Source organism: Malus domestica, chromosome 04, assembly GCF_042453785.1.
Source record: "Malus domestica chromosome 04, GDT2T_hap1".
Classification (NCBI taxonomy): Eukaryota; Viridiplantae; Streptophyta; class Magnoliopsida; order Rosales; family Rosaceae; genus Malus; species Malus domestica.
The window spans coordinates 14,907,069-14,920,451 of record NC_091664.1 but is presented as its reverse complement, the minus strand read 5'-3'; the positions used below and the strand labels follow the sequence as shown (position 1 = coordinate 14,920,451).

At 38.8% G+C, this 13,383-nt stretch overlaps 1 protein-coding gene across 1 annotated transcript; it reads left to right on the top strand.

Annotated features, from left to right (window-relative positions):
- Positions 1-4,809: 4,809 nt before the first annotated feature.
- LOC139195008 (uncharacterized) lies at positions 4,810-7,231 on the top strand. Its single transcript, XM_070820183.1, has 6 exons — positions 4,810-5,377; positions 5,695-5,783; positions 5,919-6,054; positions 6,250-6,356; positions 6,531-6,725; positions 6,905-7,231. The coding sequence occupies exons 1-6, from the start codon at positions 4,810-4,812 to the stop codon at positions 7,229-7,231; spliced, it is 1,422 nt and encodes a 473-aa protein (XP_070676284.1).
- Positions 7,232-13,383: the final 6,152 nt, after the last annotated feature.

The window sequence follows — 13,383 nt, the reverse complement described above, 5'->3', positions numbered from 1 at the left end:
TGGCCAGGTTTACTATGATGGTTGTGGCTTGTCCCGTGTCATCAAACTCAACTGCTTTGGGCTTGATTGTCTCATGCACAGCCTCTTGGATGTATTCTTGATATGCTTCAACCACTTCATTTTCTTGAATCCCTTTTCTTGGTGTGCAAGGTTCTTTGAACGTTTCAATACCATCGGGAACTTGTTTTGGTGCACCAAGAATTAGGATATCACTTTGCACCTTTGGAAGAGCTTCCACAATGTCTTTTTCACTCTCTTTGATAATTGGAATAAAAAACCTGCAAGGACAAAGGACATTCGGTGGAATAATGTTAGAATGAAGTGAATTTAGAACTTCCTCACCTGAGTTGGATGACATAGGGATTTGAGGAGCTTGCAGCAAGAATTCTTCTAAACTGCCCAGGTCGTCCTCCTCCTCTTCTGCTTGCAGCAGCAATTCATCCATGTTTGGGCTGTGTTTGGATGGTTCTGGGACAGCTTCATCCTTCATGTCACCTTCCAAGGTGGTGGCTTCATCGATCTCACTTTCTGCCTTTGAATTTGCAATGTTTGAGTTAGAAAATTCACTTTGATCTTGAATCTGTGCCATGAATTCCACAATCTGCCCAACTTGCATTTCCAATTCGTCCACTCTTTTGACTCGGTCTTGCATCTCCTGGTTTTGATTTTCTACTCCCTGATTCAAAGAGGTGAGTAACTTATTAAGTGTATCATTATCCAAGGATGTACCTGAATTGAATTGGGTTGATTGTTGTGGTGGCTGTGACGGTTCATATGACCACTGATAGAACTCTTCCGATGGCGGCAATTGTTCTTCTTTTCGTAAACCCTGCGCCACAGAAATTAGTCCTTCAAGAATTTCATTATAATTCACGGGCATACTTTGATTTGATTGGAATTGTTGTGGGGGATGTTGTGGTGGCTGCATAGGTCTTGAATAGAACTCGTCTTGCTGCCAATATCCACCTTGTTGAAATTGTTGAGGTTCATCCCACATATAATCTGAATTACCTCTCCAATCTGAATTGTAAGCGTTGGAAAATATGTTGCCCCTTGATTGGTTATGGCCTTGATATCCCCAAACATCTTCATTTGCATAAAATTGAGGACTTTGATAACCTTGCCCATATGGCACATCAAATGTAGGGACACTTGGCATTGTGGTCCGTTCGGCATTATGAGTCAATTGAGCAGTGAGCTGTGCCAATTGAGCTTGAATGGTCGCAAGTGCCATGTCTCGCTCCATTTGTACCTAAAATCAAAGGAAGAAAAATAAATCAAATATCAAAAGTAACACAAAACAAGGAAAACAAAACTAAGTCAGAAACTAAAACAAAAACAAACTAAACAAAAAGAAAAGAACCAAGGGATTAGCAAAGTTTGCTAATCCCCGGCAACGGCGCCAAAATTTGGTGCGAAATATATAAGCACACAAATTAAACCCTATTTGTGACAATTGTAGTAATGATGTAAGTAGGGATCGTTCTAACCGGGGATTAACTAGGGGTGCTAAACACTTGACTCAAATAAATAAAACTAACTTTTAAAACACTAAGACAAACCAAAAGACTCAAAACAAGTTCAAAAGACTCCAAATACTTAAAAGCATAAAATAAGATAGATTTGAACGACTAAGACTTTAACAAAATATGGGGAGGGGGAATTGAGTTGTTTTTGACGAGATTAAATTAAATGGACAGATTATAATTAAGGGCAAAATGTAAATATGAATGCGATGAAAAATATGGATGATGGAATAGCTTAAGGGGTTCTTCTCCACACATGTCACACTTGCAATACAAGATCGATTCTCAGTTGGTCTTTCGATAAATTATGAAACTTAACACCCTAGGTTAATTAGGTCCGCTTAAATTAACCGTCAAGTTCTCCTTAAGTTAATGAATTGGATGGGTTTGCGCAACGCAATTCACAACATTCTCCAAAAGTCCTTTACGTGAAAAGCACAATAAAGATACAATCAAAGATCATTAAGCATCATGAAAACTATAAGTGTTGACGAGGCATTCGTTACTATGAAAAGCATGAAACTAGTGCCAAGAATTCATTTAACGCGATTGTTTATAAGCAACCTCCACTACTTGTGAATATAAGTTCATAACGATTAGGTGAAACTCACTTATATTCTAGCGTCATATTTATGCATGAAAATTAAGCGTGCACTCTCAATAAACATACATAAATAAGTTATCAATCAAATGGTTAAACAAATTGAATCCACAACTTATGAAATTCCAACCAAAGGTAATCAATTCATATTGCAAGCATAAACATAGTTTCGAATCACCCCCTAGCTAAAGGGTTTAGTTCCTCATACTTGCAATTAAACAAAAACAATTGATATTAAACATAGAGAAACAAAGTAGAATACACCTAGAATGCTCCAACAACTCCAATGGAATGGCTAGCACAACTCCAAGCACTCCTCCTTCTTTGCAAGCCTTGGAACTAATGGAAATGTGTATGAATTTCTGTTTTTTTTCCTTGAAGGCTGAATGGTGCTTATATAGAGGTTGGAAATGAAAAGAATTGCAAGGCAATGGACATGACAACTCACGGCAAAGAAGAAAGGATGCTGCCAGCTTTGTTTTTGCATGTGTGTGTGCTGTTTTTGTGCTCTTTCCACCTAGAAACAATCATTCCAAAGCCACCCAAAGTTATAAGTGGAAGACCAACCAGAAATCCACCTCATAGTGGTCCAATTTCTGCCATTCCTTGCTGTCCATTCACTACCAAAGTTGTAGAAATCTGCCAACTCCATTCCATTGCCGTGTGTGTGTGTTTGTGTTGTCATCATCACTTCCCACTCTTCCATGCTTTAATTTCTGATTCCTTGCTGCCCATGTGGTGTGTGTGTTGCTGTTTTCTTTCCTTCTTGCTGCCCATGTGGTGTTTATACTTGCACATGCATGTTCTTCATCCATTTAGCTAGCAATAAACACATTTTCTGCCATCACATGGCAGCTATGATGTTTGAAGTTGTAGGCCAACACTTTGCACACACACATGTAGATTTCTAGCCCATTGAATCATCAAATTCGTCCATCCTCATGTCTCCATGTTTGCACCATCCAATCTTGGCCCAAAAATGCTCCAAAGTGCTCCAAAATGCATCTTCTTGCATCCTTGGCCCATAGAACCTACAAACACACAAAAATGGCTTAAACTACTAACATAACTAAGAACTAAGAACATAAATGCACGAAAACAAACATACTAAGTCGCATATTTATGCTCCTATCAGATGTCACCGGAGGAAACAGCTGAATGAGAATTGTTTAAAGAGTTGTTTAAGAAAAGGTTTATTCCTCCGGCATTTACAGACGGTAAGAAACAAGAGTTTACAATTTGAGACAAGGAAAACAATGAGAATCAAAGGAAAGATGACCAAGGTAAATGTCATGTGTCTCAAGAACCTCGCAAGACTTAGAGCTCCAAAGGAAGTGGAGTTAATTTTAGTTTTACTAGCAGAGATTTTAGTACCATTGGTCAGATGCGAGGTGGTAGATTTACTGGAGGTCCCAGATCCCAAAGGCTGGGAGATATTGGTAGAGGAAATGTACCTTTGTGCCATAAGTACAATAGCATACACTTTGGAGAGTGTAGGCGGGAAAGCAGAGTATGCTTTACATGTGGACAAATGGGACATAGAGCTACAAGATACTCAGAATCTCTCGGGCTTGATCATGGGCACGTTAAACATTCCTGGTTACTTTGCTAGAGTTTTAATTGATCATGATGTAGAAATTTCTTATTATTGACGATGTTGCCAAAGAGAGTAATGTTGGAGCACAATCGAGGCATATATATAGGTATTTCTAATGAAGAGCAAGATGATAATATTGCACCCTTAAGAATTGTTGCTTACTTATCGAGACAACAGTGAGTTATCGTCATTGCGGGCTGCAGACCGTAATATCCATAACTTATTTGTTAGATTCGTTAAGCAAGTAAACAGGTAGGTCATTCGATGTCGGTTATGATTATTCAGGGTGTCCAGTGATGGTGGAAGAAGTAGTTATGCTAGTGAATCTTATCCCGTTAGACATTGTGGATTTTGATGTGATTTTAGGCGCATATTGGTTGCATTATAATCGTGCCAATATGGATTGCTACGGGAAATCAGTTACTTTCCATTGTCTTGGATTAGCAGAGGTTACTTTTGTGAGTGAGCAAATTGGAGTGAGGCATGCCGTTATTTCTGTTATGAGAGCGAAGAGATTGTTATCAAAAGGTTGCCAAGGATACCTAGCTCATATGGTGTTGCAGGATCGTACTCCTAGTATTGTGGATGACGTACGAGTGGTAGACATTTTCCTAATGTGTTTCCGGAGTGATTTACCTGGATTGCCACCAGACAGAGATGTGGTGTTCACTATTGAATTGTCTCCAAGTACAGATTTTATGTTATAGATTCGTTCTTACAGAGTTAAAGGAATTGAAAATTCAGTCACAAGAATTGGTTGATAAAAGTTTTATTCAACCTAGTACTTCACCCTGGGGAGCTCCGGTTTTGTTTGTAAGAAAGAAAGACGGAACTTTGAGGTTATGTATCGATTACAGGCAATTGAATCGGGTAACGATTAAAAACCGTTATCCATTGCCGCTTATCGATGATCTATTTGATCAACTTCGAGGTGCCTGTGTATTCTCAAAGATCGACTTAAGGTCAGGTTACTATCAGTTGAAGATTAAGAGTGACAATGTCTACAAAACGGCTTTTAAAACGCGTTATGGCCATTATGAGTTCCTTGTGATGCCGTTGGATTGACGAATGCACCAGCAGCTTTTATGGGTTTGACGAATAAAGTATTCCAGCAATATTTGGATAGATTTGTCATTGTCTTTATTGATGACATTCTGGTGTATTCCAAGTCTGAAGTAGATCATGTTCAACATCTTACTCTGGTGTTGGAGAAATTGAGAGAGCACCGTTTGTATGCTAAGTTTAGCAAGTTCCAATTTTGGTTAAATGAAGTGGCATTCTTGGGACATGTCATATTAGCTCAGGGTATTCTGGTAGATCCTCAGAAAATTACAGCCGTGGAGAATCGGGAACAGCAACGAACAGTCATAGAGGTACGGAGTTTCCTTGGCTTAGCAAGTTACTATCGATGGTTTGTTAAGGATTTTTCAGTTATCGCTTTACCACTTACAAGGTTAACTAGAAAGGAAGTTAAGTTCGAGTGGGATAGTAAGTGTGAGCAGAGTTTTCAGCAGCTTAAGCATTGTCTCACTCATGCACCTGTTTTGGCACTTCCTGATGACAGTGGTAATTTCGAGATTTATAGCGATGCTTCGTTGAATGGCCTGGGATGTGTTTTAATGCAGCATAGTAGGGTGATTGCTTATGCTTCACGTCAGTTAAAGCCTCATGATAAGAATTACCCTACTCATGATTTGGAATTAGCAGCCGTTATATTGCCTTGAAGATTTGGATACACTACCTTTATGGTGAAAAATGTAAGATCTTTACGGATCACAAGAGTCTTCAATACATTTTCACCCAGAAAGAGCTTAATCTTAGGCAACGAAGGTGGTTAAAGCTGCTTAGCGATTATGATTGCACGATTGAGTATCATCCTGGTCGTGCTAATGTGGTGGCTGATGCTTTGAGTAGGAAATCCCAAGGTTGAGCTAACGCATTGTATGCTTTTCGTGTTCCTCTTCTTACAGATTTGAGGTCCACTAGAGTGCAATTAGGATTGGAAGAACAAGGGGAAATTGTGGTAGGACGAGAAGAAGCTTTACTTGCTAGTTTTCAAGTTAGGCCTATTTTGATGGACCGTATACTCGAAGCCCAAGGAATTGGCGAAGAAGTTTAGAGTTTAATCTTTGCGGTTTCTCAAGGAAAGAAAAAGGATCTCAATGTTCGGGAATCTGATGGCATGCTTATGCAGGATAAGCGGATGTACGTGGCAAATAATAAGGAATTGAAGAAAAAGATTCTTGATGAAGCGCATATTTCAGCATATGCAATGCATCCAGGGGGCACTAAGTTGTATCATACCATTAGGCCATTTTACTATTGGCTAGGTATGAAAAGAGAAATTGCAAAGTATGTCAGTAGGTGTGCAGTTTGTCAGTAGGTTAAAGCTGAAAGAAAGAAACCTTTTGGTTTAATGCAACCACTTCCCGTTCCACAGTGGAAATGAGAAAATATCACTATGGATTTTGTGTACAAGCTTCCTCGTACATGGAACGGTTATGATGGTGTTTGGGTGATTGTAGATCGACTTACTAAGTCAGCGCACTTTATTCCAGTGAGAGAAAAGTATTCTTTGAACAAGTTGGCTGAGCTGTTTATCACTAAGATTGTGAAGTACCATGGGATTCCAGTGAGTATTGTTTCAGATCGAGATCCTAGATTCACTTCTAAGTTCTGGATAGCTTTTTAGGAAGCTCTTGGTACAAGATTGCTATATAGTACGGCATATCATCCCCAGACAGATGGTCAATCATAGAGGACGATATAGACTTTGGAAGATATGTTAAGATCTTCTGTAATGCAGTTTGGCGATGATTGGCATGCAAAGTTGGATTTAATGGAATTTGCTTATAATAACAGTTACCATTCTAGTATCGGGATGGCACCGTTTGAAGCTTTATATGGAAAATCGTGTTGTACTCCTTTGTGTTGGTCAGAGGTCGGTGAAAGAGTTTTAGTGGGCCCAGAGATAGTGGAGAAGACTACTCAGAATGTTCAAGTAATTAAGTCTAATTTGAAAGTGGCCCAGGATCGGTAGAATAGCTTAGCAGACAGGCATGCTACTGACCGAGTGTATAAGGTTAATGATTGGGTGTTTTGAAGTTATCGCCTTGGAAATGAGTAGTAAGGTTCGGGAAAAAGGGTAAGCTGAGCCCTAGGTACATCGGACCTTATCAGATCACCGAGCGAGTTGGTGAGGTTGCTTATAGGCTTGAGTTGCCTTCAGAGCTGTCTAAAGTGCATAATGTATTTCATGTCTCGATGCTTCGTCATTATGTTGCAGATCCATCGCATGTGATTCCGGTTCAACCTTTGGAGATTAGCCCGGATTTGACTTATGATGAAGAACCAGTGACTATCTTGGATTGGAAAGAGAAAGTTCTAAGAAATAAGACAGTACAGTTGGTAAAAGTCTTGTGGAGGAACCACTCGGTGGAAGAGGCTACTTGGGAAACAGAGGATCCGATGAGAGAGATGTATCCGAGATTGTTTTATGATTATTAGTGTTGTATTTTGGTTGTGTAAATTTCGGGGACGAAATTTTTATAAGGAGGGTAGGTTGTGACAGCCCGTCCCGCATTAACGTTCTCGTAAGTGATGTGAAAAATATAAGCACACAAAATTTAACCCTCTTTTTATCAAATGTAGTAAAGTATGTAAGTAGGGATCGTTCTAGGCCGGGGATTAGGAGGGATTGCTAAACACTTGAAAACTGACTTAAAAACATAAAAACAAAATTTAAAACACTAAACTAGACTCAAAGAATGCAAAACTATACTTTAAAATACTTAAACAAACATAAAACTCAAAACAGCAACCTAATGATTCAAAACTGCCTAAAAACCACTTTCTGGGCAGTTTTGAGAACCTAACAAGAACTTGGACGAAGTTGGATGAAAACTTGAATCAAAACACTTAGAAACACAAATCAAAACACTTTCTAACTAATCTAAGACTTCAAAATAAAGGGGGATTTGTTTTGGACGAAAATTGAAAACAAAACAGAAACTTTAAAACAAAACAAATTGTAAAACGTTTTTAGATGAAAAGGATGGATAAAAGGCTAGTTAGGAGGTTCTTCTCCACACATGACACACTTGCAAACAAAATGATTTTCAGTTGTTCTTTCAATAAATTATGAAACTCAACACCCCAAGTTAATTAGATACGCTTAAATTAACCTTCAAGTTCTCCTTAAGTTAATGAATTGGATGGAAAAGCACATACAACAATTCAAAGCATTCCTCAAATGTTCCTTACGTGATGAGCACAATAAAGATACAATCAAGAATCATGAAGCACAATGAGAACTATAAGTGTTGACGAGGCATTCGTTACTATGATGAGCATGAAACTAGTGCTAAGAATTCATTCAACGCGATCGTTTTCAAGCGACCTTCACTACTTGTGATTATAAGATTGTAACTATTAGGTGAAACTCCCTCATAATCTAGCATCATATTCATGCATGAAAACTAAGCGTGCACTCTCAATCAACATACACAAATAAGTTATCAATCAAGTAGATGAACGAATTGAATCCGCAACTTATGAAATAACAACTGAATGTAATCAAATCATATTGCAAGCATGTACATGGTTTCGAATCACCCCCTAACTAAGAGGGGTTTAGTTCCTCATACTCACAAAGCAAAGATACATAAAATTAGACATTAAAATCAAAGGAAAGAAAACACCTAAAATGCTCCAACTTGGTAGCAAGTGCATCCAAGATTCCTCCTTTCCCTTGCTTGCGGCATGAAGCTTGTGGACAGATTTTTGGGTGGATTTATGGTGTAGAATGGATGGGGAATTTTGTGGAAGGGTTTAGGGTGAGAGTGGAAGAGTGTTTGATGGTTGGGGAGTGGTAGAGAACTAGGCAAAGAGGGTGGAAGAAGGTGGAGTGGCTGTTATGTTTTCTAGGCACTAGAATGGTGTTTTTGGGGTGTTTTGCTTCCTAGGGTGTGTATGGACGAATTTCTGTGATAAAATGATGAATATGGGGAATTATCCTTTGGCCAAGGGGTGTAAACATGTATTTATAGGCCCCAAAAACCTTAGAAAATCAGGTTAGGTTAAGGATGAAATGCATGGCAATTTGTGTGTGTGGTGTGCAATGGTCCAAGGGTGAAAATGAAGTGATGATGCAAAGTGTGAAGGGTAAAATGGAGTGGTCTTGTAGCTAGGGGGCATGAATGATTGTGTACATTGCATAGAGATGGAAAGGGAGGTGAAAATGTGTCAATAAATGGGTCAAAGGTGCAGCAACATGTGGTACACAAGGCATGGGATTCCAAATGTGAATGATGGAGCATCAATTGGTGCATGTAATGGATGTAAATGTTGTCTAAAATCTAATGAGTGAAGGGAACAAGAGGTATCAAGCAATTGAGTGTAATAATTAAATGAATTGAAGCATGAAATTAGAAATTATGTAGGGGACAAGAGTGATCAAGCATGGCATGGAATCCAAAGGGAATTCTATGTGGTTTGCATGGCAAGGAATGCAAGTTGGGGTGACAGATTTTTGGGCTGTTTTCTTTATCTTTTGGACCATAATTCTTCACATTCTTGGCCTCTTTAGTTCTCAAATTCGTCCATCCACTTGGCCCATGCATTTGCTATCCATTCCAAGCCCGAAACATGCTCCAAAGGCCTCCAAAATGCATCTTCTTGCATACTTTGTACTTAGAGTCTGAAAACACACGAAAATGACTTTAAACATTAAAATAACTAAGGAAACACGACATAAATGCACAAGAACAAGCCAACTAAGTCGCATAAATATGCTCCTATCAGTAAGTGTAAGGTTAATGTATTATCCTTAAACGTTTTAAAGACTTAGAACTTTAGGGTTTGTTTAGTACCCTAAATCTTTATTAAAGTTGGACGGTTTGTATGTTAGTGTTTGAATTATTGTAACCTTTGTACTGTGCATACACGGGTTACACATTTCTCCCCCTTTTTCATTGTTCTCCCGGGATTCCCTCAATCATACTCCCTCTTTCCCTTAGTCCTGCTCCCTCAAACTCATCCTCATTCTCTCTCTCCCGTCAAGCTCTCTCTCACTCTCTCTCTCTTTCTACACTCACGGCAAAACAAAAAGACTCTCAAAAATTTCACAGATCGAAGAAAATAAAACCACCATCGTCTTCGTCTCGACGATACGAGTCCAACTATACCTATTTCAGGTAAGATCTCTAACGTTTTCACGTCGAAATCACGGGCACCGATTTGGGTACTATTCATCAACTTTTTATTTGTTGATTTTTAGGACTTTTCAAGCTTATAGGAAGCTTCTTGAGGTCCTTAGGAGGCTCGGAGTAGTTCGTTGGAAGTTTTTGGACTTAAGAACACGGAGATCGACAAGTTCAAAGTTTGACCGGAGCTTTCGAGGCTTTTTCCAGTGAATCCCCGGCGAGTTAGGGGTCAAGGTAGGTATGAATGTGTTCGTCTCGTCAATATCTTCATTTTGATATAAAGTACGTTGAAAATGGTGAAGAAATGAAGAGGTTATGACGTTTTGAAAAATACCCAGCTTCCGGCGACCTCCGAGACTTTCGAGGAAGTTTCCCGCCAAACCACGGTGAGCTAGGTGTTTTTTGAGGTACCATTCTCTTTCTCTCTTCAAGGGCTACAACTTTCGTTTTTGAATCACTTGATTTCGTTGAGAAATGACAAAGTTATGGCAATTTGAAAAACTGCCCAAAAACCGGCGAACCAGTCCGGCGAGCCGAGGAAGAAGACGCGCGTGGACCACCACTTTGGGCGGCACGTGGGGGGGCGTCCGGCCTCCGACCGGCGCGTGGTTGGTACGTACGCGTTCGTGTCGTCGAGTAGATCGATTTCATATATTTATACCCTAGGTTTGAGCAAATTATGAGCATTTTATTTAGGTTTCCGTTATGTGCTTTAATTAATGTTATTTAGTTATTTCACATATAGGCAAACTTATTCCGAGGATTTTCGAGGCCAAGCTAGGCTCGGGGGCTATGACCCAACGACGTACTTGTGAGTGGGCAGTTGTTTATACCTATATATATTTATAGTTTCCATAAATGCGTATTTACTTCATTTTTACGCCTATATTGCCTAGTATCATTATTGTGATATAAATTGTGATAAATGCTGCTATATGGTTGTGATATTACTGTCATGGCATTTATACATACTTGTGTACATGCTTATCTTGCTGCAACCGGTGTTAGTACTCGCCCCAGGACCAGGGCCAGTCCTTCACGTGTATGTTCTCATCCGCACCGTTCGCTCACCTTGGATCCAAGTTTAGGTGCCAGTCTTGTCGGGTAGATTGCATTAGGCGATCCGACTTGTATGTGATGTGCTTTTGCACCAGTTTTCACATGATCGTAGTACTAGAGCATATTGATTACACCCAGTCCTGTTCGTGTCAGAAACCATCTGTCCGAACTTGTGTGTCAGCTTAGATGGATGAGCACTTAGTTGTATTGATTATCACTTGATTATTATTGTGGCATATGATACATCATTGACTTGGCATAATTCTGGTTATATGGTTGATATATATTGGATTTCATACTTACGTAGTATGTTTTGAGGAAACTATACTTGTTTTACGGCGAGGGGTTAGTATATTCAAAGATAAAGGTTTTCTTATAAGCATTGTTTTACTGACCCACTCAATTTTGTTTTGCGCCCCTCCAGGTATAAGATAACAGAGCTTTGGTGGCCACGAGGAATCCAACGATGTTCTGACAGAATTCATAAAAGTAGGACTCACCCTCGGGTGTTTCATCTTAGTAATTGTATTCTTTAAAGCTTCCGAACTGTGTAAATGGTTACGTCACTCTCACGTGACGGCCAGCATGCCCTCCTTCGGGATAGGGTGTGTCAACTATGGTTTTAAATTACATTGGTGTATTATTTTATGTGTTCAGTAAGTTATATATACAATCAAGGGTAGACCCATTAAGGGCTAAGGAGGGTCAGCTAACCTTGCGGTGAATATTTATGGATGACTTGGGTACTACTCTTTTGAAGGTTAAAGTTGCCCTTCATACATGTCCTCCAACTACTTGATAAAATGCCTCAAAGATGAATTTATTCTTTTAAAATTTACCTGGCCAAAATTTTTAGTCTAGATGCTTCATTCTCAGGTTTTGATGAACAAAAACTAATTCGTTTTCCTCAATTTATCCAAATAAATTTTCTACTTGTCAACTCTTGGTATTTCAAGATCAACTTGGGCATTATATTCTTAGTATGCGTTCGAGTAGTGAATTTTTTTTCAATTGAACGAAATTGACAGTGGATGAGTTAACGGGACATATCCAAGATGATATTCCTGATGTATGCTATTTGCATACGATATAATGTTAATAGATGAAACTCAAAAGGGAGTAAATGCGAAGCTTAACCTTTGGCCGGAAATATTGGAATCTAAAGGTCTTAACCTAAGTAGGTCAAAGACATAGTATATGGAATGCAAGTTCAGTGAAAACGGAGGTTCAAATGAGTTAGGGGTGAGGATTGGAGATCAAGAAATACCAAAGAGTGAACGCTTTCACTATCTTGGATCTATCTTGCAAAAGAACGGAGAATTGGATAGAGACCTCAATCATAGAATACAAACCGGATGGATGAAGTGGAAGAGTGCATCAGGTGTGTTGTCCGACAGGCGTATGCCACTAAAACTTAAGGAAATTTTTTATAACACGGTAATAAGGCCATCGATGCTTTATGGTATGGAATGTTGCGCAGTGAAGTATCAACACGTAAACATAATGAGTGTAGCAGAGATGATAATGCTTCATTAGATGTGTGGACACACAAGAAAGGACAATAATAGGAATGAGGATATCCAAGGTGAATTAGGAGTAACCGAAATTGAAGGTAAGATGAGAGAAAATCAGTTAAGGTGGTTTGGACATATGAAGAGAAGACCTATAGATGCTCCGGTTAGAAGATGCGATTACAAGACAGAGGTTCAAGGCTAAAGGGGTAGAGAAAGACCTAGGAAGACTTGGACAGAGACTCTAAGAAAAGACTTAGATTACTTGGATCTAACGGAAAACATGACACAAAACCAAGTGTAATAGCATTCTAGGATTTATATAGCCGACCCCATTTAGTGGGATAATGTTTTTTTTTTTTGTTGTTGTTGTTGTTGTTATTGAAAGGAATTGGTAGTCTTGTAAAAAAATGGTAAATGGTGGAGGCACGGAAGAATAGAGTATATAATAAGGCGTATTTTTTATTACATTGCTTTAGTGGCAAGAACCTTTTCCACTATGTATTTTGAAATGTCCATCGCAAAACCGAATAAGAGATCAATGATTGAGTATAGCATGGTGGTTTAAATTAGGAACGATGTTTTTTCTTTTGTTGATAATGAAGCTATAATGCAGCGTTTTCAAGTGTCGTGGACAATTGTAACTTGTATTGTTATTATTCTATACATTATAAATGATGGAATTAGGGTTTAATTTTTAAGGTATTATGTCTAAGATATGTTTATGAATTTTTATGTGACCCCCCAAATAATTTTTTCCTAGATCCATCACTGCATACAACCAATATTCAATTAGATAAATTTATTCATTGACGTGGCACGTACACGTCGCTTTCCAGGTCAGATAGTACACCAATGTAAACTCTCAAACATTACAAAAATGTGA

Bases quoted from the DNA above. Each gene is read 5' to 3' on its own strand.
- LOC139195008 (XM_070820183.1), top strand. From the start codon at position 4,810: ATGGGTTTGACGAATAAAGTATTCCAGCAATATTTGGATAGATTTGTC. The intron at 5,378-5,694 runs GTCAGTTAAAGC...CTCTTCTTACAG, and splicing joins GGTGATTGCTTATGCTTCAC to ATTTGAGGTCCACTAGAGTG. The intron at 5,784-5,918 runs GTTAGGCCTATT...ATGCTTATGCAG, and splicing joins CTTTACTTGCTAGTTTTCAA to GATAAGCGGATGTACGTGGC.